This window comes from Engystomops pustulosus, chromosome 6 (assembly GCF_040894005.1).
Source record: "Engystomops pustulosus chromosome 6, aEngPut4.maternal, whole genome shotgun sequence".
Taxonomy (NCBI): domain Eukaryota; kingdom Metazoa; phylum Chordata; class Amphibia; order Anura; family Leptodactylidae; genus Engystomops; species Engystomops pustulosus.
In genome coordinates, this window is record NC_092416.1 from 39857810 (window position 1) to 39885481 (window position 27672).

Here is a 27672-nt window from a genome sequence, read left to right on the forward strand (position 1 = left end):
CGCTCACCGACTGTTGTGCGACGTGCCCACGAGGTGGAATTCAACACTGACCATGTTATCCAGAGTTTACCAGCAGCGCCGAGCGATTGTAGACTGCCAGATGTCAACTTCCACCAGAACTGGTAGTCAGGTCAGTCAGCTTCCTCAAGTCTACAATGAGGAGTGGACGTGGATGTCTGATATCTGTCAGGTGCTGAGTAACTTTGAGGAGTCAACACAGATGGTCAGTGGCGATGCCGCCATCATCAGCCTCACCATCCCGCTGCTTGGCCTGTTGAAAAACTCTCTGGTCAGCATGAAGTCGGAAGCTTTGCGCTCCTCACAAGAGACGGGGGAAGAAGATTCCCTTGTTGATAGCCAAAGCACCCTTAGGTCTGTTTCTCAGCGCATATCGGAGGAGGTGGAGGTGGAGGAGGATGAGGAGGAAGAGGAGGAGAATGTTGGCGAGACACAAGAGGGGACCATTGTTGAGTCCTTCACTGTTGAGCGTGTATGGGCAGAAGAAGAGGAATTGGAGGAGTTGGAGGAGGAGGAAATGGACAGTCAGGCCAGTGAGGGGAGCGAATTCTTACGCGTTGGTACTCTGGCGCATATGGCAGATTTCATGCTAGGCTGCCTATCCCGTGACCCTCGCGTTCAAAGAATTTATTCCAGCACCGATTACTGGGTGTTCACTCTCCTGGACCCACGGTACAAGCAAAATCTTTCCACTCTCATCCCTGGAGAGGAAAGGAGTGTGAGAATGCATGAATACCAGCAGGCCCTGGTGCACAAGCTGAAACAGTATTTCCCTTCTGACAGCGCTAGCGGCAGAGTGCGTAGTTCTGCGGGACAAGCAGCGAGGGAGAGTAGGCGAGCAGGCAGCTTGTCCAGCACTGGCAAGGGTACGCTTTACAAGGCTTTTGCCAGCTTTATGTCACCCCAGCAAGACACTGTCACCTGTCCCCAGTCTCGGCAGAGTAGGGCTGATCTTTACAGAAAGATGGTGAGGGAGTACGTAGCTGACCATACCATCGTCCTAAATGATCACACAGCTCCCTACAACTACTGGGTTTCAAAGCTGGACATGTGGCACGAACTGGCGCTGTACGCCTTGGAGGTTCTTGCCTGCCCTGCCGCTAGCGTCTTGTCCGAGCGGGTTTTCAGTGCAGCTGGTGGCATCATCACCGATAAGCGTACACGCCTGTCGACTGACAGCGCTGACAGGCTGACGCTTATCAAGATGAATAAAGCATGGATTTCTCCTAATTTCCAATCTCCAGCAGGTGAAGGAAGCTCAACCTGAATAATTTATCCACTCCTCCTCCTCCTCCTCCTCATTTTCCTCCTTCTCCTGCTCTTTGTACAGTAAAGCAGAGGAAACTGGCTATTTTTTGACAGGGCCCACTGGCTCTACCTATAGTACTTTATGCATTTAATTTTTCTGGAGGGCCACCGACCCGGTCCTCTGTTTTAAACAATTTTTGGGAGTGCCACATACAGGCACTCAATCTATTCCATTTTTCTGGAGGGCCACCTACCTGCTCCTCTGGTTTAAAAACTTTTTTGGACTGCCACATACAGGCACTCAATCTATTCCATTTTTCTGGAGGGCCACCTACCTGCTCCTCTGGTTTAAAAACTTTTTTGGACTGCCACATACAGGCACTCAATCTATTCCATTTTTCTGGAGGGCCACCTACCTGCTCCTCTGGTTTGAAAAATTTTTTGGACTGCCACATACAGGCACTATCCAAATTGAATTGTCTCCATAGCAGCCTCCACACGTTGTCTCCATTGCTACCTCCAAAAGTCGTCCATATAGCTGCCTCCATACATCGTCCCTTTATCAAACGAGGTTTGTCAGGCCGAAATTTGGGTTGTTTTCATGGATTCCACATCAAAGTTGTTAACTTTGTCGCCACCCTGCTGTGTTATCCACAAAATACACTGGCAAACTTTTACCATTTACGGATATTATTTCAGCGCTTCTTGCGCATCTGTTTACATTCCCCTCACCCGCCATATGCTAAACTTATAAGAACGCTACTACACTTGATCTTATACAAAAGGTTCTTAGAAGTGCTGTTTGGGGAGTAGCCTAGAGACAGGGGCTTGGATTGGCGAAAGCTCGCCTGGCAGCGGAGCGCCAGCTCCATGCCAAGAACCAACTAACATAGTTTTAACTGCAGCACCTTTAATCTACTACTAGTTCACTGCCTCCATACATGCCCGCCTTATCAAACGTGCTGTGTCAGGCAGAATTTTGGGTTGTTTTCATGGCTTCCACAACAAACTTGTTAACTTTGTCGCCACCCTGCTGTGTAATCCACAAAATATACTGGCAAACTTTTACCATTTACGGATATTATTTCAGCGCTTCTTGCGCATCTGTTTACATCCCCCTCACCCGCCATATCCCAAACTTATAAGAACGCTACTACACTTAACTTGGTGCAGGCTGGGACCGAGTCTGACCCTGGGGCTGGTCATATACTGCCGACGCAGAGGATTGCGGGGCCTACCTCGGTCCAGGTCTCAAAGGCCTACTATACCTCCAAATCCTCCCACCCCTCCTCCACCTCCTCCTCCTCCGAATTACCATCCGTGGGCATGGCGCCATCAGTCGGTAGCTCTAGGCACAGCAGCAGTGCCGTCGCTAAGCGACAGCAGGCGGTGCTCAAACTGCTGAGCCTAGGTGATAAAAGGCACACCGCCCAAGAGCTATTGCAGGGCATTCCACATCAAACTTGTTAACTTTGTCGCCACCCTGCTGTGTAAGCCACAAAATATACTGGAAAACTTTTTTCATTTACGGATATTATTTCAGCGCTTCTTGCGCAGATGTTTACATTCCCCTCACCCGCCATATCCCAAACTTATAAGAACGCTACTACACTTGATCTTATCCGAAAGGTTCTTAGAAGTGCTGTTTGGGGAGTAGCCTAGAGACAGGGGCTTGGATTGGCGAAAGCTCGACTGGCAGCGGAGCGCCAGCTCCATGCCAAGAAACAACTAACATAGTTTTAACTGCAGCACCTTTAATCTACTACTAGTTCACTGCCTCCATACATCGTCCCCTTATCAAACGAGCTGTGTCAGGCAGAATTTTGGATTGTTTTCATGGCTTCCATGTTAACTTTGTCGCCACCCTGCTGTGTAATCCACAAAATATACTGGCAAACTTTTATCATGTACCGATATTATTTGAGCGCTTCTTGCTCACCTCCTTTGGTTCCTCTCTGCTGCCCATTGGTTTGAAGCCTGAGTCCATTTAGGGTATGTTGCCATGCCACTCTCTAGCCTGCCGCTGCTGCCGCTGCCTCTGCATGCCGTCCCCTATAGTGTCAGGGTCAATTATTGCATGTTTTAGATGCTATCTAGCTTCATTCTGTCACTCTGTCATGGCCATGCTGTTGCCCATAATTTTGGCATAATGGTGCGTTTAAGCAGCCTCAGAGGCATCCATGCATGCTGCCCCTGCTGTTTCCTGTCCATTTCCGTGGTGTTTCCATCCTTTTCTGAGGTTCCCAGGTGTTTGGCCAAGCTTCCCTGTGCAGAGCCTTGGTCCCCTTGAAAAATGCTCGAGTCTCCCATTGACTTCAATGGGGCTCGTTACTCGAAACGAGCACTCGAGCATCGGGAAAAGTTCGTCTCGAATAACGAGTACCCGAGCATTTTAGTGCTCGCTCATCTCTAATCCAGATATATATATATATATACACAGACATATGTTACAAAGTGAGCATATACATAAAACCTTTAGCCCTAGGGTTATCAGTAATGTAAAACTGATATATAGATAATTAATTTATATAGTAAAATTGATTGATGAACCAATAAAAAAGTAAATCCTTGGTCTAGCAGTGATAAATAACAACAGGTACATATATAAGTAATTAAAATGACATCGCTGCATTGGCTACAGATTGAACAAATTAATCATTGGTATTTCACTGTATCTGATGATGTGGGGTGGCTAGTTTTGGGAGGCCTGCTGTCAGTTTTTCATCTAAAGTTTTGGCGCCTAAAAAGCAGGAAGTGTTTTCTTTCTTTCTCTCTCTCTTTATTTGTCAGTGTGTGTTAATTTCTGAGACTTCATTTATTCCATATATTTTTTTTTCTCTCTCTCTTTATTTGTCAGTATAAATTTAAAAAAAAAAAAACCATATGGATTAAATGACACAATTTTAAAGTTAAATCCTGCGCTCAGTCCAAATCAGTCGGATCGTCGAACGCCCCCCCCCCCCCCGATTTGTGTCGCATGAAAGCTGGCACCGATGCGCCAAAATCCGATCGCGTGCGACACAATCCCCTTCTAAATAGCTATCCCAGCCACGCAATCCCCAAAAACATCAGAATATCCACCAAAAGAGCGGTCTGCGGACCCATAGTAAATGAGCCCCGTTGTCTTGTTTTTACTTGACTTCTGGAAATAAACGGATCCACTCACTGCCGAATGATAATGTATTGACACAAATCAGCTGTATTGTTGAAAATTTAATAAAAATGTATTTAAAAAAAAATAATAAATAAACGGATCCTACTTTGAACTCCTAAAAAGGATAACCTTGCGCTAGGTAGCGCTACCGTATCTGTTTTCTTTTCTCCCTTTTTCCCCATATACCTGACTGACAGACAGGCTGTGACAGGGACTGACAGTCAGTGACAGATAAAATATTTTTATTACTATTTTGTTATAGCTAAGAGCAGTTATTTACTATCCCCGGCAACACCGGGAGCTACAGCTACTGTAATATATAAATCTGAGCTTATATGTGTGTGTGTGTATGTACGAGGGCGTTTCAATAAGTACCCATGTTTGACGACAGAGGGCGTTCCTGAGGGAAGATGGTGTTACCATCGTGTGCTGCCATGTATCAAACAACGGCAAAACAAATTGCAGACTGATTGATTGGTTAGTTTGGATTTGGGAGCCATTTGAGTCAGACATGTTTCGTGATTTTTGGTGATGGAAAAAGAGCAGTAATTTGCTTTTGTTTTTGGATGGGAAAAAATGTGAGGAGATGGAAGCTTAGTTGGATGCTGTTTATAGGGACACTTCGCCATCTATGACCACAGTTAGATATTGGTTCAACTAATTTAAACGTGGACGAACATCCGTTTTTTTGATAAGGAGTGACCAGGACGCCCGGCAGACGTGGTTACCGAGGAAATCATTCAAAAAGTCCACGACATGATACTCGCTGATCGATGAACGAAAGTGCGCGAAGTAGCAGAGGCCGTAGGTGTGTTGACCAGAATGGCAATTCAAATTTTACATGATAAGTTGGCAATGAAAAATTTGTCGGCCAGATGGGTGCTGTGATTGCTCACGGTGGACAACAAGCAGATGCAGCTGTCGTTGGAGCAATGTATGGAGCAATTTAAGCGAGATCCGAAGGAGTTTTTGCGTCGAGTTGTCACCGTTGATGAAACCTGGATTCATCATTACACACCAGAAACTAAGCAACAATCAAAACAATGGATTTTTCCCGGTGAATCTGCTCCAAAGAAGGCAAAGACAGTCCCATTGGCCAGAAAGGTCATGGCAACGATTTTTTGGGATGCGATGTATTCCTAATGGATTTTTTAGAAAAAGAAAGAACAATCACTGGACAATACTACATTGAGTTATTGGACCAAATGAGACATGGCCGCATTTGGCATATACACATGCCTCCACCCGCTGCTGCAGCACCTCCTCTGTGACGATCCCCTACATTGAACGGTCAGAAAACGATGCTCATATCTCGGCAACGGTGGGGGCTAGGAATACAATTCAAAGTTCCCCTGAATCAGTGAGCAAGTCCCTACATTCGGTATGTTAAAGTTAATAAGTTTGGGGTGGTGAAAGGTCCTTTTTAACAAAATTTCTTTAGGGACATGGCAACAATATCATGTAGAGGGCTCATATTAATTGGACTACAGACAGAAGGGGTACATTGTTCATTATGTATGTATGTATATATATATATATATATATGTTGTGTATCCTGATCATAAAAACACTTCTATGTCTATTCTATCATTCTGCTGGTCCTTTTTTTTTAATAGCAGCCTCGGTCGATCCCCCCTAATTTTAGTGGGGGTACATGTTCTATCCCTGCAATGGATAAACAACTGGGATCTGAATTATGACTGCTTTTTACATGCTCCAGAAGCCTAGGTGCTCCCCCTCCTGATTTTATTGACCTTATATGCTCGCTGAAATGAAGCCTTCATGGGTACTATTGACACGTTTTACTCTGACAAATTTACTATAGGGCAGTGCCTTCTTTATGTATTTAGGGTGGTAGCTTTGAAAATGGAGCAGGGCAGATTTTTTAATGTAGGTTTCCTAAAAACCCGAGTCTTGAGTTTGTCTTCGTGGACCTCTACAAGTACTCCCAGGATTTCCAGAGTGCTGCCACCCATTTTATATGTAAACAGCATGTTCATGTAGTTTGTGGTATTGTTTGTACCATCTCTTCAAAACAGTCACATGATCCCATCAAAATTATGAATATATCATCCACATAGCGTACCCTCTCTCAGGCCGTACCATGTGTAATTATGCCTAAATGCATTGTGTGTCAAAATGTACTGGAGTGATGCACAGATGAACTCTGTGTAATCCATACTTTTGTTAGTGTGCGTCAATAATTTACGTATAGCTGGGACTCTTTTGTCATGGGGGACTCCTTTGTCCTGGTATAAAGACTCTCTATGTTAATCGACATAAGTAAGTCAGCTGGCTGCCATTTCCCCTGTCCAAATTCAAAAATTCCCCCTTGATCTGCAACAAAAAATTTTATTTAATTAATTTACGCAATAAATTGGTTAAAGCTGACATATGGAACATAGTAAGAGTTCCACATCCAACTTTTCTCTCTACTAGAAAAAATGGTACATGCCCGTGCCTAAATTGTGCCCAATGTTCTAACATCAAACGGGGTGACGCGTTTTATAATCCTCGCTCAGGTCGTCCATTTCAGGTGAAGGGTTTCTATACATGTAACTCGACAAACAGTGATATACTTGGTAAGATGCCCTTGTGGTTACCTTTACTGTACATTGGAGAAACAATTCAGCGGGAAACATAAGTCCACAATCCGATGTCACAAAAACCTTTCAACCCATCCCTTACCATTTTCAGAAGCACGGTCACACGGTATCACAACTAAAGTACATGGTGATTGAAAGCATAGAATAGCCTAGACGTGGAGGTAATTTAAAACAGCTTCTATTACGCAGAGAAGCGTTTTGGATATATACTTTGAATACCCTGGAGCCACAAGGGTTAAATTGCAATTTCAATGTAACTAATATGTGAATTATATTTTGTCTTCATTTGTAACGATGTGTTTATTTACCTTTTTTTTTCCTCTTTTGATACTAATTCCTCTTTCCCCTCCAATCCTCCTATAGAAACGCTTGGTGAAGTGATTGACATATGTAACTCCGCCTCCTGATTGTCTCACACCTCAACCTGGATTTTGTTCAGGCAGTATATCTAGTAGTTGATAAAGGCTGTTATTATTGTGTTGGCAAAGCCCCAAAACAATGGGCGTTCCCACCACAGTAATGATAACTACCGTTCTTTGTATCTGGCTGGTTATTAAAATATGTGGGACCCCACATAATAATTTAAAGATGCCTTTTTATGGGCAGAATAAGACTTATGCCAGAACTTAGTTATATGATCAGTCAACTAGACATTACCACTAGTAAGGCAAAAATGTTGTATTTAACAAAAAAAATGGGGGGGGGGGATGAACCTTGGAGACAAAACCTTGTTAACCAATTATTTATAAAACACATCCTGGTCATTGGTCCATCAAATCCAACATAGTCCACTGCAAACATGGACCTATAAAAAAAAAGCTCTTTGCTTATGGATTAATGCTTGTTACCTAGGGAAAAAGAGATCACTGCCTGTCAGAACCGTTCAGTGTGAATTGTGCCTCTGGAGTCTGGACACACCCGATGACTATGGTCCAGCAGTTAATGAGTTACCTGGTCTTTGCTGGACTGATGCAGCTGATTTCAGCTCCAATCAGCACTAGTCCTATCAGCTTCTTGTCTGTCTCTCCAGCTTTACTTATAAGGCTGCCAGTGGCTCAATTGCGTGCTGGCTATTGTCTAGTTCTTACCTGGATATCCCAGCTCCCCATATTTCCCTGTGACCTCTTTGTACCTTCTGTTATCGTTGCCGAACCTTTGCCTGACTTTGACTACCTTTTTTGCCTACTGAATTTGTACTGCGATTCTTCTGGTTTTGATTCTGGCTTGTCGACTACCCCTTATTGTGTTGTCTGTCTTGTCCTGTTACGTGTGTCACTTACATAGTATAGGGACCGCCACCGAGGTTGTCCGCAGTTGCTAGAGCTGTCTTGAGGCAAGTAGGTAGTGACAGTGGGAGGGGGTTCAGCCTCAGGGCTCACTGTCTGGTTGTCTTTCCCCCCACCTCCTGACAGAATAGCCAGCCCAAAATATACTGTCGCTGTCATGGACAGCAGAACTGCGTTGACAAATATTGTGGAACAGATGCAGCAAATCAACACCATGGTGCAGGAACTAGCTGTTCGGCTTCATGAGCAGGAGACGGCCCCACGTCAGTTTACCATGGCTTCCCCAGCACCACCTGAGCCACCTGTACAACTCCCAGATAAGTTCAGTGGGGATAGAAAGAGATTCTGTGCCTTTCGGGAGGGGTGTAAATTGTTTTTTAGATTGCGCCCCCGCTCTTCTGGGGATGAGGTCCAGAAGGTGGGCATAGTTATGTCTCTACTCCAGGGGTCACCACAGGAATGGGCTTTTTCGTTACCTCCTAGTTCTCCTGAGTTGCAGACGGTGGATGGGTTTTTTCAGGCCCTAGGGCTACTGTATGATGACCCGGATAGTGCAGCTAATGCTGAACGTCACTTGACAGGTCTGAGGCAGGGTAGGTGTCCTGTGGAGGAATATTGCTCGGAGTTTAGGCAGTGGAGTGGCTCTTCCACTTGGAATGACTCGGCACTCCGATTTCAGTTTCGTGTCGGACTGAATGATCGGTTGAAGGATCTGTTGGTAGCTTATCCCACTCCTAGTTCACTTGAGGATAGCATGACATTAGCTATCCGAGTTGACAGACGCTTGAGAGACAGGCTAAAGGAGAGAGGTACATCAGACGCTTTTAGACCTTCACCTATTCGTGTTACCAACCCTAGTCCTTCCCCTCCTGCTATACCCCCATCAGAGGAACCTATGCAAGTGGATTCTACTGATGCCAAGACCAGACGTGCATATCGTGTGTTGAACAACTTATGTTTCTACTGTGGGAAAGCAGGACATCGAGTCCGGCAATGTCCATCCCTTCCTGGACCACCGCCGGAAAACTTCTACGCCTGAGTGACTATCGAGGGGGTCACTCAGGCGAACAGGTAACCTTCACCAATAAGAATAAGTTATTATTGCCTATTTCATTGTCTTTGGGAGGGAGAAACATCTCTGGTTATGCTCAGATTGACTCGGGGTCTTCTGCTAATTTTGTTAACCCTATGTTCTTTTCCGGTCTAGAGGTGTGTCCCCTTCTGCTCCAATCTCCTGTTAATGTCACAGGAGCAGACTCAGCCCCCTTTGCTCAGGGGGATATACGTTACATCACTCCCTGCCTTGAGGTTAAGGTGGGGGCAGTTCATGTGGAACGTATGAAGTTTTTGTGTCTGCATAACCTGTCGTCTGATGTGATCTTAGGTTTGCCTTGGTTGGAGAAGCACAATCCTGTTTTTAATTGGGCAAACCGGGAACTGGTGAAATGGGGGACTGAATGTGACTCCCATTGTGAGGTGGTTTCTTTTGCTGAGTGCTCTTCCATGGAAGAGGATATTCCGAGTTTTTTGTCCGATTATGCGGATGTATTTGATGAAAAAACTGTGGACGGATTGCCGCCACACAGATCATACGACTGTGCCATTGAATTAATTCCCGGCGCCAAGTTTCCTCGAGGTCGTATTTTTAACTTGTCTTGTCCGGAAAGGGAGGCTATGCGGGAGTATATTAAGGAAAGTCTCCAGAAGGGTCACATTCGCCCATCTTCATCCCCATTGGGAGCAGGGTTCTTTTTTGTGGGAAAGAAGGATGGGGGATTACGACCCTGTATAGATTATCGACAACTTAACAGAATCACTGTTAAGAATCAACACCCTCTACCCCTGATTCCTGACTTATTTAACCAAATTGTGGGGGCCAAATGGTTTTCCAAGATAGACTTGCGAGGGGCTTACAATTTGATTAGAATCAGAGAGGGTGATGAATGGAAGACCGCTTTCAATACACCAGAGGGTCATTTTGAATATCTAGTGATGCCTTTCGGTCTATGTAATGCCCCGGCGGTCTTTCAACATTTTGTGAATGATATATTTCGTCAGCATCTAGGTCGTTTTCTTGTGGTCTACTTAGATGACATTTTGATTTTTTCTCCCGACTGGGCTTCACACATAAAACATGTTCGTGTAGTGATGGAACTGCTTAGACAAAACAGTCTGTTTGCTAAGTTGTCTAAATGTCAGTTTGGTATCCAGGAGGTCTCTTTTTTAGGTTACTACATCACCCCTAATTCCTTCCGTATGGATCCCCTTAAGGTGGTGGCCATCGAAAAGTGGGAACGTCCCAATAATTTGAAGGCCCTACAAAGATTTCTGGGGTTCGCTAATTATTATAGGAAATTTATTAAGGGGTTTTCTGTTATAGCCAAACCACTTACTGATCTCACCAGGAAGGGGGCAGATCTTGTCAACTGGTCTCATGAGGCTATCCGAGCTTTTGACAAGCTCCGTAAGTGTTTTTCAGAGGCCCCAGTATTAACTCAACCTAATTTTGAACGTCCATTTATTGTGGAGGTGGACGCATCAGAGGTAGGGGTAGGAGCGGTGTTGTCCCAAGGTTCGGACACTCTTACTAACCTGCGACCTATTGCGTTCTTCTCAAAGAAGTTCTCTCAAGCTGAATGTAACTATGATATCGGTAATAGAGAACTATTGGCCATCAAGTTGGCATTTGATGAATGGAGGCATTTCCTTGAAGGTGCCAAACATAAGGTGGTGGTACTCACTGATCATAAGAATCTGGTTTACCTAGACAATGCTAAACGTCTCTCGCCACGTCAAGCCCGATGGGCTTTGTTTTTTACCAGATTCGATTTTGAAGTCACTTACCGACCTGGTTCCCGTAATATCAAGGCTGACGCCTTGTCTCGTAGCTTTGATATAGAAAGTTCCCCCAGGACTCAATCTGATACTGTTTTAAGACCCGGGGTAGTAGTGTCTATTTTGCAACCTGACTTGGTGACCCTGATTGCAGAATCTGAGGGTCAAGCACCTCATAACACTCCAGACTCTTTGTTGTATGTACCGCCTAACCTTCGACTCCGAGTTCTTGAAGAGATTCATAGTTCAGTTTTGTCTGGTCATCCAGGTGTGGCAGGTACTAAGTATCTGCTCTCTCGCCATTACTGGTGGCCATCTTGGGCTCGAGATGTCAAGGCTTTTGTCGAAGCTTGTGAGGTTTGTGCTAGGTCCAAGGTCCCTCGTAGACCACCCGAGGGTCTGTTACATCCTCTACCGGTTCCTACGAGACCTTGGACGCATCTTTCTATGGATTTTATTACCGACTTGCCACTATCTAAGGGTAAGACAGTCATTTGGGTAGTGGTGGATAGATTTTCTAAGATGTGTCATCTCATCCCACTACGCAAACTGCCTAACGCTCGCACACTCGCCACACTTTTTATTAATCATATTCTACGTCTTCATGGGGTGCCTGAGAATGTTGTTTCCGACAGGGGTGTCCAGTTTGTGGCTAGGTTTTGGAGGGAGTTCTGTGGCAAATTAGGTATCTCTCTGTCCTTCTCGTCTGCATTCCATCCTCAGACCAATGGACAGACAGAGAGGACCAATCAATCGTTAGAGCAATTTCTAAGATGTTTTGTGGCTGATACTCAGAATAAGTGGAAAGACTTCATTTCTCTAGCAGAGTTTGCTATAAACAATCATGAACAACGTTCTATTAAGATGTCACCTTTCTTCTGTAATTATGGTTTTAACCCCAGGTACTCGTCTGTTCATTCTGCAGAATCTATTAATCCCTCAGCCGAGGTCATTTTCTCTAAACTGTGCACAGTTTGGGCCCAAGCTCATCAGAACTTGGTAAAAGCCCAAGAGGCTTATCAAAGACATGCTAATAAAAGACGTATATCTGGTCAGCAATATGTACTAGGTGAGAAGGTCTGGCTTTCAGCTAAAAATCTGAAACTTAGGGTGCAGTCAGGGAAACTGGCACCCAAATATATTGGACCTTATACCATTGTGGAAATCATTAATCCGGTAACCTTTAGGTTGAAACTACCCAATGCTCTTCGTATCCATCCTGTGTTTCATAAGTCTCTTCTTAAAAGATATGTGCCATCGGTGTTGCCTTCACCTCCTCCGGCTCCACTCATCGTCCAGGGGGAATTGGAGTATGAGGTGGAGAAAATTCTGAATTCCCGCTGGGTACAGGACTCCTTACAGTATCTGGTCCACTGGAAGGGTTTCGGACCGGAGGAGCGCACGTGGATCTCTGCTAAAGACATGCATGCGCCCCGTCTGGTCCGGCGGTACCATTTACATAATCCTTCTAAGCCTGGTCCAATGATTAAGGGTCCTGAGGCCCCTCATAAGAGGGGGGGGTACTGTCAGAACCGTTCAGTGTGAATTGTGCCTCTGGAGTCTGGACACACCCGATGACTATGGTCCAGCAGTTAATGAGTTACCTGGTCTTTGCTGGACTGATGCAGCTGATTTCAGCTCCAATCAGCACTAGTCCTATCAGCTTCTTGTCTGTCTCTCCAGCTTTACTTATAAGGCTGCCAGTGGCTCAATTGCGTGCTGGCTATTGTCTAGTTCTTACCTGGATATCCCAGCTCCCCATATTTCCCTGTGACCTCTTTGTACCTTCTGTTATCGTTGCCGAACCTTTGCCTGACTTTGACTACCGTTTTTGCCTACTGAATTTGTACTGCGATTCTTCTGGTTTTGATTCTGGCTTGTCGACTACCCCTTATTGTGTTGTCTGTCTTGTCCTGTTACGTGTGTCACTTACATAGTATAGGGACCGCCACCGAGGTTGTCCGCAGTTGCTAGAGCTGTCTTGAGGCAAGTAGGTAGGGACAGTGGGAGGGGGTTCAGCCTCAGGGCTCACTGTCTGGTTGTCTTTCCCCCCACCCCCTGACACTGCCTAGAGGTAAAATGCTTGTAGCCAATGCCGTAAAATGCTTGTTGCCTCTGGGGAGATAGAACTTGTCAGCTAAGGTGAACCGTCACACCGATGGCAATGAGCCATAAGTAACAGTACCCACCAATTTCCATCAATAAAAGTGTCTCCCCAGCGACCATCAATAACAGTGTGCCCCAAGCAGCCATCAATTAAAGTGTCTACACCAGCAGCCATCAGGAAACAAAGCACACACATGTACTTACCTGGCTTCCACAATAAAACGTACTTTGGTATATAACTATTTTAACCGACGGAGGGGGCATCTTTCTATAGGGTGCTAGGTTCACCCCGGGTAGTGGCATACCCACATGATTGGTACAATTTTGCATTTGTGACATTTTTTTTTATCAAGATGGAGCTTAATTTAAACATTCACAAAAAAATTACTTGGCTGAGTAACCCACATTACAAGCCAGTGGGTGGGAGGGAAACTCACTGATCTAAATGAACACACTGTGGGATGCCCAGGTGCCAGTTTTTGGGGACTCCATGACTATCTGAACAGGCTGCCCGAATCATGACCTGCTGTTCCTGATGGGATGTATGCACTAGTTATTTTATTCCATTAAAAAAAAAGCTTATTACTTTTCACACTTTAATTTTATAACTCTTTTCTACAATATTGTGTATTTTATAATTTTATCAAAAAATAGACAGGTAAATATGTATATTCTGGTATATACCTGGAAAACATTAACTATTTTATCTTTCATTATTCTTAGAAACTCGTTTCTACATATTCAATCACAAAACAAAAATCCATTATGTCCACCTTCTGCACGAGCACAGAAGAACAAGCCATAAACACAGCATCTTCTAAGGTCAAAAACACTGTTTTTAGTCCAGAGCAAGTGAGCACACTTATCAATGCAATCTACCGTTACAGAGACAAAATAATAAAAGGTATTCCTCGCAGTAAGAGGGAGAAAATTTGGGAAAAAATAAAAGGAGAAGTTAATGGAGTTGGCGACAATAATCACACAGTTGAAGAATGCAAAATTAAATGGCAAACCTACAAAAGAATGTTAAGGGACAAGATTAAAAAATCAAAAGACCAGCAAGGTGACGGTCTAAACAAGAGAGATCAGGAAATTGTCAAGTACTTTAAACTGGATGAAGAAACTATGAGAAGGACAGGAGGTAATTGTAATGTTTCAGTCTACTGAAAAATGTTAATTTTGTAGGTCTATTTTTGGTAGATAACATCAAAATTGTGTTTTTTCTCACATTTCCTATAGTGTGTTTATAGTCATTTCTCGAAGGGGGAATTTCTGAAACCACTATGGACAGACTTTTTGCCAAAAATTGCCTTCGATGCATTTATGAAGGCTTTTAGACTTGTTAAGGTTCTCGTTAAGGTGTTAATTTTGTAGGTCTTTTGTAGCATGATTTGCGTTTTCCCGACGTGTTACCCGAATATTTCCGATTTGCACCGATTTCCCCTGAATTGCCCCGGGATTTTGGCGCACGCGATCGGATTGTGGCGCATCGGCGCTGGCATGCATGCGACGGAAATTGGGGGGCGTGGCCGAACGAAAACCCGACGGATTCGGAAAAACTGCCGCATTTAAAACAAAAAATCTGTCGCGGAGCTTGCACTTACCTTCACTCAGCCCGAGCCGGTGAACTCCAGCGCCACCTGGTGGACGGCGGAGGAACTACTTTAATACATCCCGGCCGGACCCGAATCCAGCGCAGAGAACGCGCCGCTGGATCGCGAATGGACCGGGTAGGTAAATCTGCCCCAATGTCAAAATTGTGTTTTTTTCTCACATTTCCTATAGTGTGTTTATAGTCATTTCTCGAAGGGGGGGATTTCTGAAGCCACTATGGCCACACTTTTTGCAAGAAATTGCCTTTGACGCATTTATGAAGGCTTTTAGACCATTTTTTCCCTCTTTTCTGACTTGTCTGACAAAGGGGGCGTGGTCTTTGGAAAAGAGGGCCACCATGTCTTAAAATACTCCATAAGACAAAAAAAATTGCTAAAAGTAGGTCCTAAAATAGAACCCAACAGTCTCATACTGTGCCAGCATTCATTATCACAATGATAACTTTGGTGCAGCACAAGACCATTGTTGTTGAGCTCAGAATTGTCCGAGCCTGCAACACATTGGTAAATTCCCCCCAATTAATAATATTTTCCCCCAAAAAAATTCATCCATCAGGGTTTTTTCACATGGCAGACATATACTCAAATTTTCCATCCACAGTTTTGTAAATCCTGTATCAAAAACCTAGAATCTGCCTCATTTCAATTTTTTTTCTAAAAGTGGATTATCCAAATGTTTCTGCAGATTTTGCATGGGAACTTCCATGAAGAATGGAAAGTTCCATTCCATGGCAGCAATTCACATTAATAAAAAAAAAGATCAGGTTACCTAACAAATCTTTACTGGTAGAAAACCCTTCCCGCCAATGTTTTTTTTTCGATTTTGGAGCCCTTTTTCTGGCTCCCCTATGTCCCAATAGAGAAAAGTGTGCACATCGCACAGGCTGACACAGTAGCCCACCTTTGTGGTTGTGCAAGTTTTGCACATTCTTTCTAGTAAAACATTGGGGCAGATTTATCAAGCAGTCTGAAAGTCAGAATATTTCCAATTGCCCATGGCAACCAATCACAGCTCCCCTTTAAAATATTCATGAAATGAAATGAAAGCTGAGCTGTGATTGGTTGCCATGGGCAACTGGAAATATTCTGACTTTCAGACTGCTTGATAAATCTGCCCCATTGTGCACATGTTTGCACTGTTTTTAGTAAATGTGGGCCACTGCCTGTAGTGTCCTGTCACAGACAGGACTGTAGAGGCATTTACTGTGGACAGCCCATGGTTAACAAGTTAATGATTAGTTAACACTGGCGAGTTCAGTGCTGTGCTGAACCAGCCACAGTTCCACAACATACTATTACGGCATGGAGCACTATTAGTGCGAAGTCATGCAGTAGTAGTACGGCGCGGAGAACCAAAAGGTTAACTACACTGTGACCTTCTAGTATGTCACATGTCGTTAAGGGGTTAAATATGTAAATATTGTGTAACACATGCTTTCACAGATTTAAGTAAGATATGTGTCTCACATCTACACTGCTAAAATGTGTTCAAATATTGCTATGAATGTCTGTGATTTAAAGATTGTTGGCATATAAATACTACAACATGATGTCGTATACATTTTTGACATCTTACATGATGATTTATTTGCCCCACCTTTTTTGACAGCCGGGAAGCTTCTCATTAAGGAAAATGTATCTCTAAACCTCAGTATGGAGAAAAACCCTCATGAGACATCTGTTCCAGGTACTTCATATCTTTTATAGTAAGGGATTTAAAGGACATTTACCACCAGGATGAAGGATTGTAAATCAAACACACTGACATACTGGTGTGTGCCCCTCTGACAGGATTCACTCGTTTTAGCTTTTTATGCCCTTGTTTTAAAGCAAAAAGCACTAACAAAATATGCAAATGAGTCTGGGGGGCTCCAAGCTCTATATGTGTTAAGGGAGCATGGAGTCCCTCAGGCTCATTTGCATATTATTTTAGCCTTTTTTGCTTAAAAGCTAAAAAAGAATGGATCCAGCCAGAGGGGCGCACACCAGTATGTCAGTGTGATTGATATACAATCCTTCATCCTGGTGGTAAATGTCCTTTAAACCAAAAACTCCTGATTTAATAAAGTAAAATAGAAACCACAAACTTACCTCTTAGTAGAGAAAGTATTTATCAGCCTCAAAGTCTTTATACCAATGATGTTCATTACAGTATGAAGGAAAGATTTCTATACATTATAAGCCCATATCTTAGAAGTTTAACACATTCACACCTTTTAATTAGAAATGAAGCTTTTTATTAAAAATTGCAGTGCATAAACATAGGGAACCTCATACATTCAATGCATAAACATAGGGAACCTCATACATTCAATGCATAAACATAGGGAACCTCATACATTCAATGCATAAACATAGGGTACCATATACATTCAATGCATAAACATAGGGAACCTCATACATTCAATGCATAAACATAGGGAACCTCATACATTCAATGCATAAACATAGGGAACCTCATACATTCAATGCATAAACATAGGGTACCATATACATTCAATGCATAAACATAGGGTACCATATACATTCAATGCATAAAGCCATTGAGAGTCACATACTACTCACAAAAAGATGGGAATATTTGGCTTTCAAGTGAGACTATTGTAAAACATAAACTTCACGCTGTAGAGATATTATATAATAAATGTATCAAGGATATTTAAGTAGAAGCAAGCAATGCTTGTCACTTGGCTTTAGCATCAGGGGAGAAGTTAGTGTAACAGCTTGTGAAGCAATATAAATGGGCTCTGGTAACACCCCAAAAGCCCTTCGGACTTATCAGAATCATTTTAACAGTTGGATCTATGAGTAAGTGTCCCTGGTTTACCAAGCTTGATTTTGATGGTAGATTTCCTTTATTGATGTTAGGTAAGTAGTATGAGCTTGTCACTGTACTTGTCATACATTGTAGGGCAGTTTTGTATTGGCTAAGACACCCCTGTCCACACTGTTACACCATACCACACCATCATTTCTGCTGGGTATAAATAAATAGCGACAGTTAGCATTTTTTACAGTCTTCCTCCAGTGACCAAGTAGGTCACTGTACAGGGTTGACCATTTTACATTATGGGGCTCATTTACTAAGGGTCCGAATCACGCACTTTCGTCAGGTTTCCCACCGATTTCCGATTTGCCCTGAATTGCCCCGTGATTTTGGCGCACACGATCGGATTTTGGCGCATCGGCGCCGGCTTTCACACCACAGAAATTGGGGGGGGGGGCGTGGCCGTCGGACAACCCAACAGATTCAGAAAAACAGCTGAATTTAAAAAATTATTTGTGTCGCAAGATCAGCACTTACATGCACTGAGGAGAAGAAGGTGAACTCAGGCGGACCTCAGCGCAGCAGCAACACTTGGTGGACATCAGGCTCACGGACCTTAGTGAATCCCGGCAGAATCCGAATTCTCGTCAGAGAATGCACCGCTGGATCGCGACTGGACCGGGTAAGTAAATGAGCCCCTATGTGTGTAAATACAAAGAAGTCTGACAGTATAAGACCAGCATGACCACACTGGGTATATTAGACATAGTGAAACTATAATTTTGTTCTTACTTTTATATGTAGTTGTCATTGGGTCAACATCTAAAATTTACTTCTTTTTCCAGATGATTGTGATCTTGAAGAAGACTCTGACAACAGTCTGTCCTCATATGATACATGTTCCTCGGATAAGCCTATTTCACTGGTTGTCTCAGAAAAACCTGCAAAATCCGATGATACCACCAATCCTTCCACAAGTGATGAGCCTCAACATCAGTCATCAGATATGGAGCCTCAACATCAGTCATCAGATATGGAGCCTCAAAATCAGTCACCAGATATGGACACCAAACTTCACCAGTTAATCGAACAACAAACAAATACCAATACCATTCTTATGAATATAAGCAACAACATTTCTGAAAGTGTAAAAGAATTGCTAGATTTGCAAAAAAAGATATTGTCCACTCAGGACGTGGTGGAAAACAACTTCAAGAAGGTAATTCGGATTAGGCAGGAATTCACCCAGAAGTTAGGAAAGATGCTCCACGAGTAGGTTAAAGGGATTATCCGACTGTTAAAAATTACTTATGGCTGGGCTAGTTAAACATAATAAACATGTACTTACCTCCTCCGGTTCTGCTGATGTCCCGCGCCGCCGTCCCTTCGATCCGTGCCCCTGTTTGTTTACAGGGGCACAGAAGCCGTGCACAGGGAACTTCCGGTCCGGGATGTGGCCGGCTCCTCCCATCCATCCCTATCTCTCAGTGTTGTAAGCGCTGGGAGATGGCGTCGGATGGGAGCTTCCGGTGCGCCCCTGTATACAAACCGACGCACAGATGAGACCGACCATGGCGCAGGGCATCAGCAGCGTTGGACGAGGTAAGTACATCTTTATTATGTTTAACTGGCCCACCCCAGCTCTCAATAATTTTTAACAGCCGGATAAGCCCTTTAAAGAGGACATTTCAAAACCACCATTAAAACCACCTCTTTCCATTCCTTAATAGGTGGAACTCTGCCGATTCTGGCATAGTTGGATTTTTTCTCCAGCCTTACTTATTCCCAAGTCATCATTGTAATTGTTTTTGGATCTCTACTGTCAGAGGAGAAAGGTCGGCTCGTCAGCTTGTCAGTCCTGAACCACATATTTGACATCACAGAACGTCTTTAACATTTTAGACACTAAAGCTATGTTAATTAGGCTCTCTACTGTCAGATGTGTGGTCCTGTGTTATAAAAGACTGTCTGCTTCTGTAATTACATTGATTACTTAAGAAAAGATGGGCGCTATAGAGCAAATTCCAAGGGGCATGTGTATCTTAAAGGACATCTACCACCAGGATCAAAGATTGTAAACAAAGCACACTGACATACTGGTGTGAGCCCCCTCTGTCAGGATCCACTCTTCTATAAGCTTCCTATCCCCTTGCTTTTAACAAAAAAAAGGCTTTAAAAAGTATGCAAATGAGCCTGAGGGGCTCCAGGCTCATTTGTATAATTTATACCTTTTTGTAAAAAAACAGGGATCCAGGGACAGTGGATCCTGCCATATGCTGCACACACCAGTATGTCAGTGTGCTTGGTTTACAATCCTTCATCCTGGTGGTAGATGTCCTTTAGCTTTGTACTCCTACCTTTTTTTTCCCTTTTTCTTCAGTTCTGCTGGTCAGATGTGTCTTGGAAGTTTTACCTTTTTAATAAATTAGAGATACGTTCTTTAGTGAATTTGCAACTTTTTGAACAAAATTTGTACTAAAAGTACCCAAAAAGTTAAAAAACATCTCTAAACTATGTCTTATGCCTTGCAAGAGCAGGTATAGATTGCTACAACATGTTTTGACTTTTTCCACATCTGAAATAGGGTAATAACTCAGAGAGAGCATTGCAGAAAACTAGACCATGGCGAACTTTGATAGTTGCAAAAGAAAAGTGCCATGAAAAGTTGTAAAAATGCCAAGAAAAAGCCAAGCCAAAACAAAGGTACATGTGCCCCAATGACTATTAAATGATGAAGATAATTAAATTTGGTAGAGGTGGTGGAAGGTCTTCTTTAATGTAAAAGCACAATGTGTGAATGTTAAAGAAAATATCTAATACTTTACATTTTTCTTTATTTGATTAACACTTTAACGCCTTAATAACCGCTGTATCGAGATTCTAAGCCAGTCATTAAAGGGCACCTACCACCCCGATTCTACCTATAAAGGTAGAAGGGGTGGTAGTTAGATGGATGGGACGTGAGGATAGCCCTTTTTTGGGCTAATCCTCACTTCCCGGGCAACTTTTACAAAACTTTATTACATCTATATGCAATTTTTTTTTATGCGGCTACTGTGGCGTGGAGTAGCCGGAACATTAGGCCCCAGTAGCCGCGTTACTCCGCCTACCAGGAAATCTTCGGCGCGCAGCTCCTGGTAGCTGCGCGCCCTCGTCCGAGTCCCCCGGCTACTGCGCATGCACAGTAGTTTTGGCCACGGCCGCGCAGCCGAAGGACTGCGTTCTCACGTCCCATCCTTCCACCTACCACCCCTTCTACCTATCTAGGTAGAATCGGGGTGGTAGGTGCCCTTTAAGCATTTAGGTTCAACGATGAAAGAAGAAAATTTTAATTAGAAAAAACAATGTCTTATTTGCTTTCTTTTATAAATATACTGCACAGAAAGGGTTATTAAACGTTCATCAGTAGGATATAGAAAACCCAAAATTGTGCTATTAAAAGCTACATTCCTCCCCCAAAAATACAACTATAGTAACTACAACTATATTGACAGAAAAATAAAAATAAATGTAGCTTGTAGGAGGTACTGACTAAAATATTGAAAAAATGGCCTGGTTTCAACTTTTTATTTTGATGATAAAACCTTAAGGAAACAAATAACTTTATTGGGTTTTTTTGTTGTTGTCTTTATGTAAATCTAGAACAAAACATTTCACTCCAAACTGATTTCTTCTGGAAATATTATCAAAAATTAAATTCTCATACATAGAAATCATAATAAAGAAAAACCCAGAACTAAATATTTTCTTTGTGTCCGGTTACCAGACCCGCAGCCTAAACAGTACCAGTCGCGTGTGTTTACTTAAATGTAGTTGGCAAAGCCGACAGTGGCATTTATATAAATGCGTGCGCCGCCTCTTGGTAGTGCATGAGCACCGTCATTTTGGGGAGGATCGTCATTCCTGGTTACGTCTTGGTGAGCAGTAAACTTCCCCCAATATGGCGGCACCCATGCGCCGCAGATGGTATTATCCGACACTCGCGCCCACATGAACTTAAATGCGGGCGGCAGTTTTTGCCGTTTACATTTCAATAGATAACAGCAGCGATCGCGGATGTTATTAGCGGTGGTGTTGACTTTGCAGTTCGTACGCGCTCAACAATAGTCAGATCCCCCCCCAAAAAAATTTTTATTTTTTTATTAGACGAGATGTACTATTTTGGAGTGCATAGATATTCATCTCAATATTCTACCACAGTGATATTACCAATTAATATTAATGAACACTTAAATACTCAACACATTTTGTTTCGTCATTTGTTTCAAACCTCCGTATAAAGACCAATGATAATAATAATATCACTGTATCATAACCAAATATTACTGGCAGTGATCAATATTACCGGTTTACTATTGCTCAACAAACACCTCTATGCCGAGACGGATATAACCAATAACTTAAGGAAATGAACCATCAAAATCAAGCAATACAATCATAATGAGATTGCTATGAAACCAGAACACGGAAGGGCTCTGGTAGTGCTCCCCAAAAAACTTTGTCTCATTAGCATAGTTTTAAAAGTTGATGTTGGAACGAAAATAATATAAGTAGATTACCACAGTCACGGTGCCTGGATCTATGAGTAAGTGTCCCTGGTTTATCATGATGGATTTTGATGGAAGATTTCCTGAATGGTACAGATAATACCGCCATGCTATTACCACTATCATATCATCACATAATGATTGAATAACACTACCCTACTTAGATTAAATTTAAGCAAAATGTACACAAAGACTAAAGTGATGCCGGTATAATTATATCTGATGACTTGTGGTTGAAATAATGTCTCATTTGATATTCAAGATCCAAAAGTGTCTAAAATCTGATAAGGGTATGTTCACACAACTGTATTAGACTCAGATTTTTGACGCTGTCCTGCTGTATGAGGAGGAGCTACGGTAAGCTACATCTTATAGGAACACTTGAGATCCGGCACATAACATGTACAGATAATATATTTGTACAGAGGGACAAAAAACGTGCAGCTTGGTGATGGGAAGAACTGGAGAGATTTGATTCGTAATCTTACAAAGCTGTAGTTTGCAGGAAGTAATACACAGGGAACCCCTACTGTCTGATCCCCACCACCGGCATTAAAAAATCTTTAAAAAAAAAACTGAGTAATAAGCTGTAAATATACCTGCAGTGAGTATATATAGCTAGCACTCACTAGTGTGCACACATAAACATATACCAGGAATGAATATATTTCACACATAAAATATATATATATTCGCAGCTTACTGCACTTAAAGGAAATGTACCATCAGGATGATGGATTGTAAACCAAGCACATCCACTTTTCTTTTAGTTTTTTAAGCTCTTGTTTTGATGGGAAAAAAAGGTTTTAAAATTATGCAAATGAGCCAGAGCCCCATTGACATCTATGAAGCCTGGAGCCCCTCAGGCTAATTTGCATATTTTTTGCAACTCTGTATTCAATAAACAAGGGCTTAAGAAACTAAAAGAAGAGCAGATCCTGCCTTAGGGGGCACACACCAGTATGTCAGCGTGCTTGCTTTACAATCCTTCATCCTGGTGATAGATGTCCTTTTATCCCGCTTACAGGCTCATATACCATATACCAGTCTTGATAATTGTCTTTGTCTCTCCCTTCTCTGTGGCGTGAACCCCCCTCCTTTTTCCCCCCTTTATCATTCTTTGACCTTTCCTTCTAAACTACCCCTGTTTTCTTTTATTCTTCATATAGCATGCTGTAGTGAGTTGCCATATTATTATGTTTGAGACTGGGAGATCGCAGGGCCATACCCACGTGTCTATTCATTATTCGTAAAGTCGGTGGAAATATCTGCTATTTCTCTGGAAATACACAGTCCTGCGTGATCTGTTTGCATTTACCTGCATTTCATGACAATTCTATATTGTTATATGATGAAAAACTTTAATAAAGATAATCTGAATATAAAATATATATCTGCTTATATTAAATGGGCTGAAAAAGGCTAAAGGAAACCTACCATCTGCGATCTACCTTATAAGGTTGGTAGGTTTCTGTATATTGCCCCTGCCCCATCCTATTTTTGTAGGGACTTTTCAATTTAGTAGAACCTAGTATCTCTACTAATAGGTTCTGCTGAATTAAGAGTCTCAACCAAAAAAGTATGGGGCTGGTGAAATATAGCAATATAGCAACCTACCAACCTTATTAGGTAGATCCTAGATGGTAGGTTTCCTTTAAATGATACAAATATTTACTCTATATGTATGTAATGCTTAATATTTACAATAAACTTTCAGAAACAAATGTAGCCTGACTGGTGTCTTCACATATTATAACTAGAGATGAGCGAGCACTGAAATGCTCGAGTGCTCGTTACTCGAGTCAAGCTTTTCCCGATGCTCGAATGCTCGTCTCGAATAACAAACCCCATTGAAGTCAATGGGAGACTCGAGCATTTTTCACTGAAAGAACACATTGAAAGAACACTAAAGAAGAACACATTGCAGATGTTTCCGTACATCTGCTAACTTATCCGAAGACACGAGTGCCGAACGGTGTTCTTCACAATAGTATGTAAAGAACAATGGGGCAAATTTACTTACCCGGTCCATTCGCGTTCCAGCGGCGGCTTCTCCGCTCTGGATTCGGGTCCGGCCGGGATTTAATAAGGTAGTTCTTCCGCCGTCCACCAGGTGGCGCTGCTGCGCTGAAAGTAAACTCATCGCGCCGGAATGCACCGAGCTGGACCAGGTGAAGGTAAGCGGTCCTTATGCGACACATTTTCGGTTTTTAAATGCGGCGGTTTTTCCGAATACGTCGGGTTTTCGTTCGGCCACGCCCCCCGATTTCCGTCGCGCGCATGCCAGCGCCGATGCGCCACAATCCGATCGCGTGCGCCAAAATCCCGGGGCAATTTAAGTACAAGCGGCGCAAAACGGAAATATTCGGGTAACACGTCGGGAAAACGCGAATCGGGCCCTTAATAAATGACCCCCAATATGTGTGAAGAACACATTGCAGATGTTTCCATACTTCTGCAATGTGTTCTTCACACATATTGTTCTTCACATCCTATTGTGAAGAACACCGTTTGGCACACGTGTCTTCGGATAAGTTAGCAAATGTACGGAAACATCTGCAATGTGTTCTTCACTGTGTTCTTCACTGCGTTCTTTACTTAAATGATCCTGTGTTCACTGTTTTCATTGTATTCTTCACTGTTCTTCACTGTGTTTCCTTAAGTAAATGCTCAATCTCGAGCAGGCGAGATACTCATCCGAGCAACGAGCCGTTTCGAGTACGCTAATACTCGAACGAACATCAAGCTCGGACGAGTATACTCGCTCATCTCTAATTATAACCAAATAAATTGCAAATGTACTTGGAGTTAAACTGGAGTTGAAGCAGTCACCATGTTAGGCTGCATTCACATGGACATGTGGTCACTTGGCCGCAGCCCAGGCCAGCACAAGTCTGCGCGCTGCTCACCCCTCCATGGGAAATAGCGGTGCATGGGCGTACGGATGGGGAAAGATTGAGCATGCTCTATGTGGCACCATACCGCCATCGGGCACCTATTGCCTTCTGTGGGTACATATAACAGCAGTGTGAATGGGGACTTAGACTGTATACTTAGTATGAGTCTCAAAACTTCCTCCCCCAGTGAAAACTACCTTGTTTAACATTGTTGTAGGACCTCAAGAAATGGTCACAAAATGTTCAATTTTGCAGTAAAATTATATAAAATGTGCAAGCATGTAGGGGCTCTAGTAACAACCCCAGGAGCCCTTTAGGTCATGGATTACCACAGTCACGGTTTCTCATGATGGATTTTGATGGTAGATTTCCTTTAACCCCTTAGCGCTCTGCACTGTACAAGTACTGCTCGAGCTCCCGCTATTGGCGCCCAGCCCATGGTTTGATGGGTGCAAATTTGAAAATATGTTAATTATATAGGGGGTTTTAATGCTAAATATATAAAATTTCATTCAAAACAGTATTTATCCCTGAAATAGTTAATTTTGAAAATACGGAAAACCGATATTCGATTTGTAAGCCACATGGCATCAAAATAAATTATCCAGACATTTTAAAAATGATGAAAATCTAAAGTAAACATATGGGAAATGTTACTCAGCAACTTATTTAGGTGGTAAATCTATCTGCCTGAAAACACTGTGATTTTGAATTTTGAAAATGGCAAATTTTTCAAAAAATTCATCATTTTTTCTTTTTTTTGTAAATAAACGCAAAACTTATCAGCCAAAATTTACCACTTAAATTAAGTACAACATGTGGGGAAAAAAACAATCTCAGAATCGCTTTGATAAGTAACAGAGTTCAAAAGTTATAACCATATAAAGAGACGCAAGTCAGAATCCAAAAAATGGGATTGAGCCTTAAGCTATAAAATGGCTGCGTCCTTAAGGGGTTAAAGGAAATCTAGAACTTACAATGCAGCTTTTTAAACCTTTAGGCAGCTGTAGGCATGATGTTAGCTTTAATACATTTTTAAATACAATTATGCTAATTACTACATACTGCATATAGTGGCCGCCTGCTTCCTCTCAGCTATTGTCTGAGACAGACCACATGGAACAGTAAGTAAGTAAGACCTGTTCACACATGGGGAACATTTAACTTCTGTTCACATGGTGCGGTATTGCATGGCATCTTCTGCTTCCGTGGTGCGTTGCTGATGGAGACCCACAGCCCTGAGCCATGGGGGCTATGTCTGCCAGTATGGGTGCTGGGGGGCAACTGGGTCTCAGTCCCTTCTGGTGCTGTCTTGCAGCGGCGATGGACACCACCCAATAGCGTAGGCACCCACTACAACAAGGTCACCGTGAAGTAGTTAGTGGGTTTATGCAATTTGATCAAAATGTAACTAAGAACCTCAAGTTTGTTTTGTAAATTTAGCCTTGCGGCAGTAGATCATTGTTTAATGTGTGGATGTACAACCCGGTTCTGTTATCTTTCCTAATGTTGATTGTTTGTTATTCTTTGACTCCTTAACCCCTTAAGGACGCAGCCATTTTACAGCTCAGCCCCATATTTTGGATTCTGACTTGCGTCACTTTATATGGTTATAACTTTTGAACACTGTTACTTATCAAAGCGATTCTGAGATTGTTTTTTCCTTATCATATGTCTCTTTATATGTTTTGGGGCTTATGGGCATTTTTATTGATTTATTAATTTATTTTTTATTGCATAACATCAGACCTCAGGGCTGCTAGGGGAACGAGCCGCGCCCCCCGAAGACGGCACAATGGGGGGGGGGGGGAGTGTGACAGACTCCTAGAAGACACTCTAGAGGTGTTACACTTTGTATCTTGATGCTGGCTCGGCTCAGATCTCAAGCTGAGCCGGTATCAGCTCAGAGTCGGATATATCTCCCGGTGACCGCTAAGTCACAGCGCTCAGCGGCAGATATATCCATCGCGGAGCGGGAAGCGGTTAAAGCTATTGTGCCAATTCCATTAGCTTAAACAGTAGTAAATTCTACGTAAGTAGAGAAAAATCATTGAACCAATCAGAACAAAATTGGGAGAAATGGTTTTCTATTTCCATCTGGGCATTGATATTTAATTTATATACATACATTTCTTCAATTGCATTTATTAAAATAATCTACCTGTGTGAATTTAATTTCCATAAATTTGGCCATATTGTTCCTTAGAAATGAGATTTGTCCTTGGATACGACCACTTCCGCACTTGAGCCCTGTCTGACCACCTGGATTCAGCGTTCATTACCACAGGACAGTGGTGGGGCATGCAGTAACACCAGGAAATTAAGGACAACATGGCTGCATGTTCACACACGGACATTTTTTTAATAACATCCTATTGAAGATTTTACAGTATTTACAGTACAGACCAAAAGTTTGGACACATCTTCTCATTCAAAGAGTTTTCTGTATTTTCGTGACCATAAAAATTGTAGATTCACACTGAAGGCATCAAAACTATGAATTATCACATGTGGGATTATATACTTAACAAAAAACGTGTGAAACAACTGAAATGATGTCTTATATTCTAGATCATTTTGCTTTGATTACTGCTT

At 42.6% G+C, this 27672-nt stretch overlaps 1 protein-coding gene across 1 annotated transcript in view; it reads left to right on the forward strand.

Annotated features, from left to right (window-relative positions):
- Window positions 1–23904, forward strand: part of LOC140134950 (uncharacterized) — a 32365-nt gene extending 8461 nt beyond the window's left edge. Inside the window, exons 2-4 of the mRNA XM_072155793.1 lie at window positions 13977–14394; window positions 16476–16553; window positions 18479–23904. Coding sequence (XP_072011894.1) covers window positions 14019–14394; window positions 16476–16553; window positions 18479–18909 — 885 coding nt within the window. The 5' untranslated portion in view covers window positions 13977–14018 and the 3' untranslated portion in view covers window positions 18910–23904. The remainder of the gene's footprint in view (window positions 1–13976; window positions 14395–16475; window positions 16554–18478) is intronic.
- The last annotated feature ends 3768 nt before the right edge of the window (window positions 23905–27672 follow it).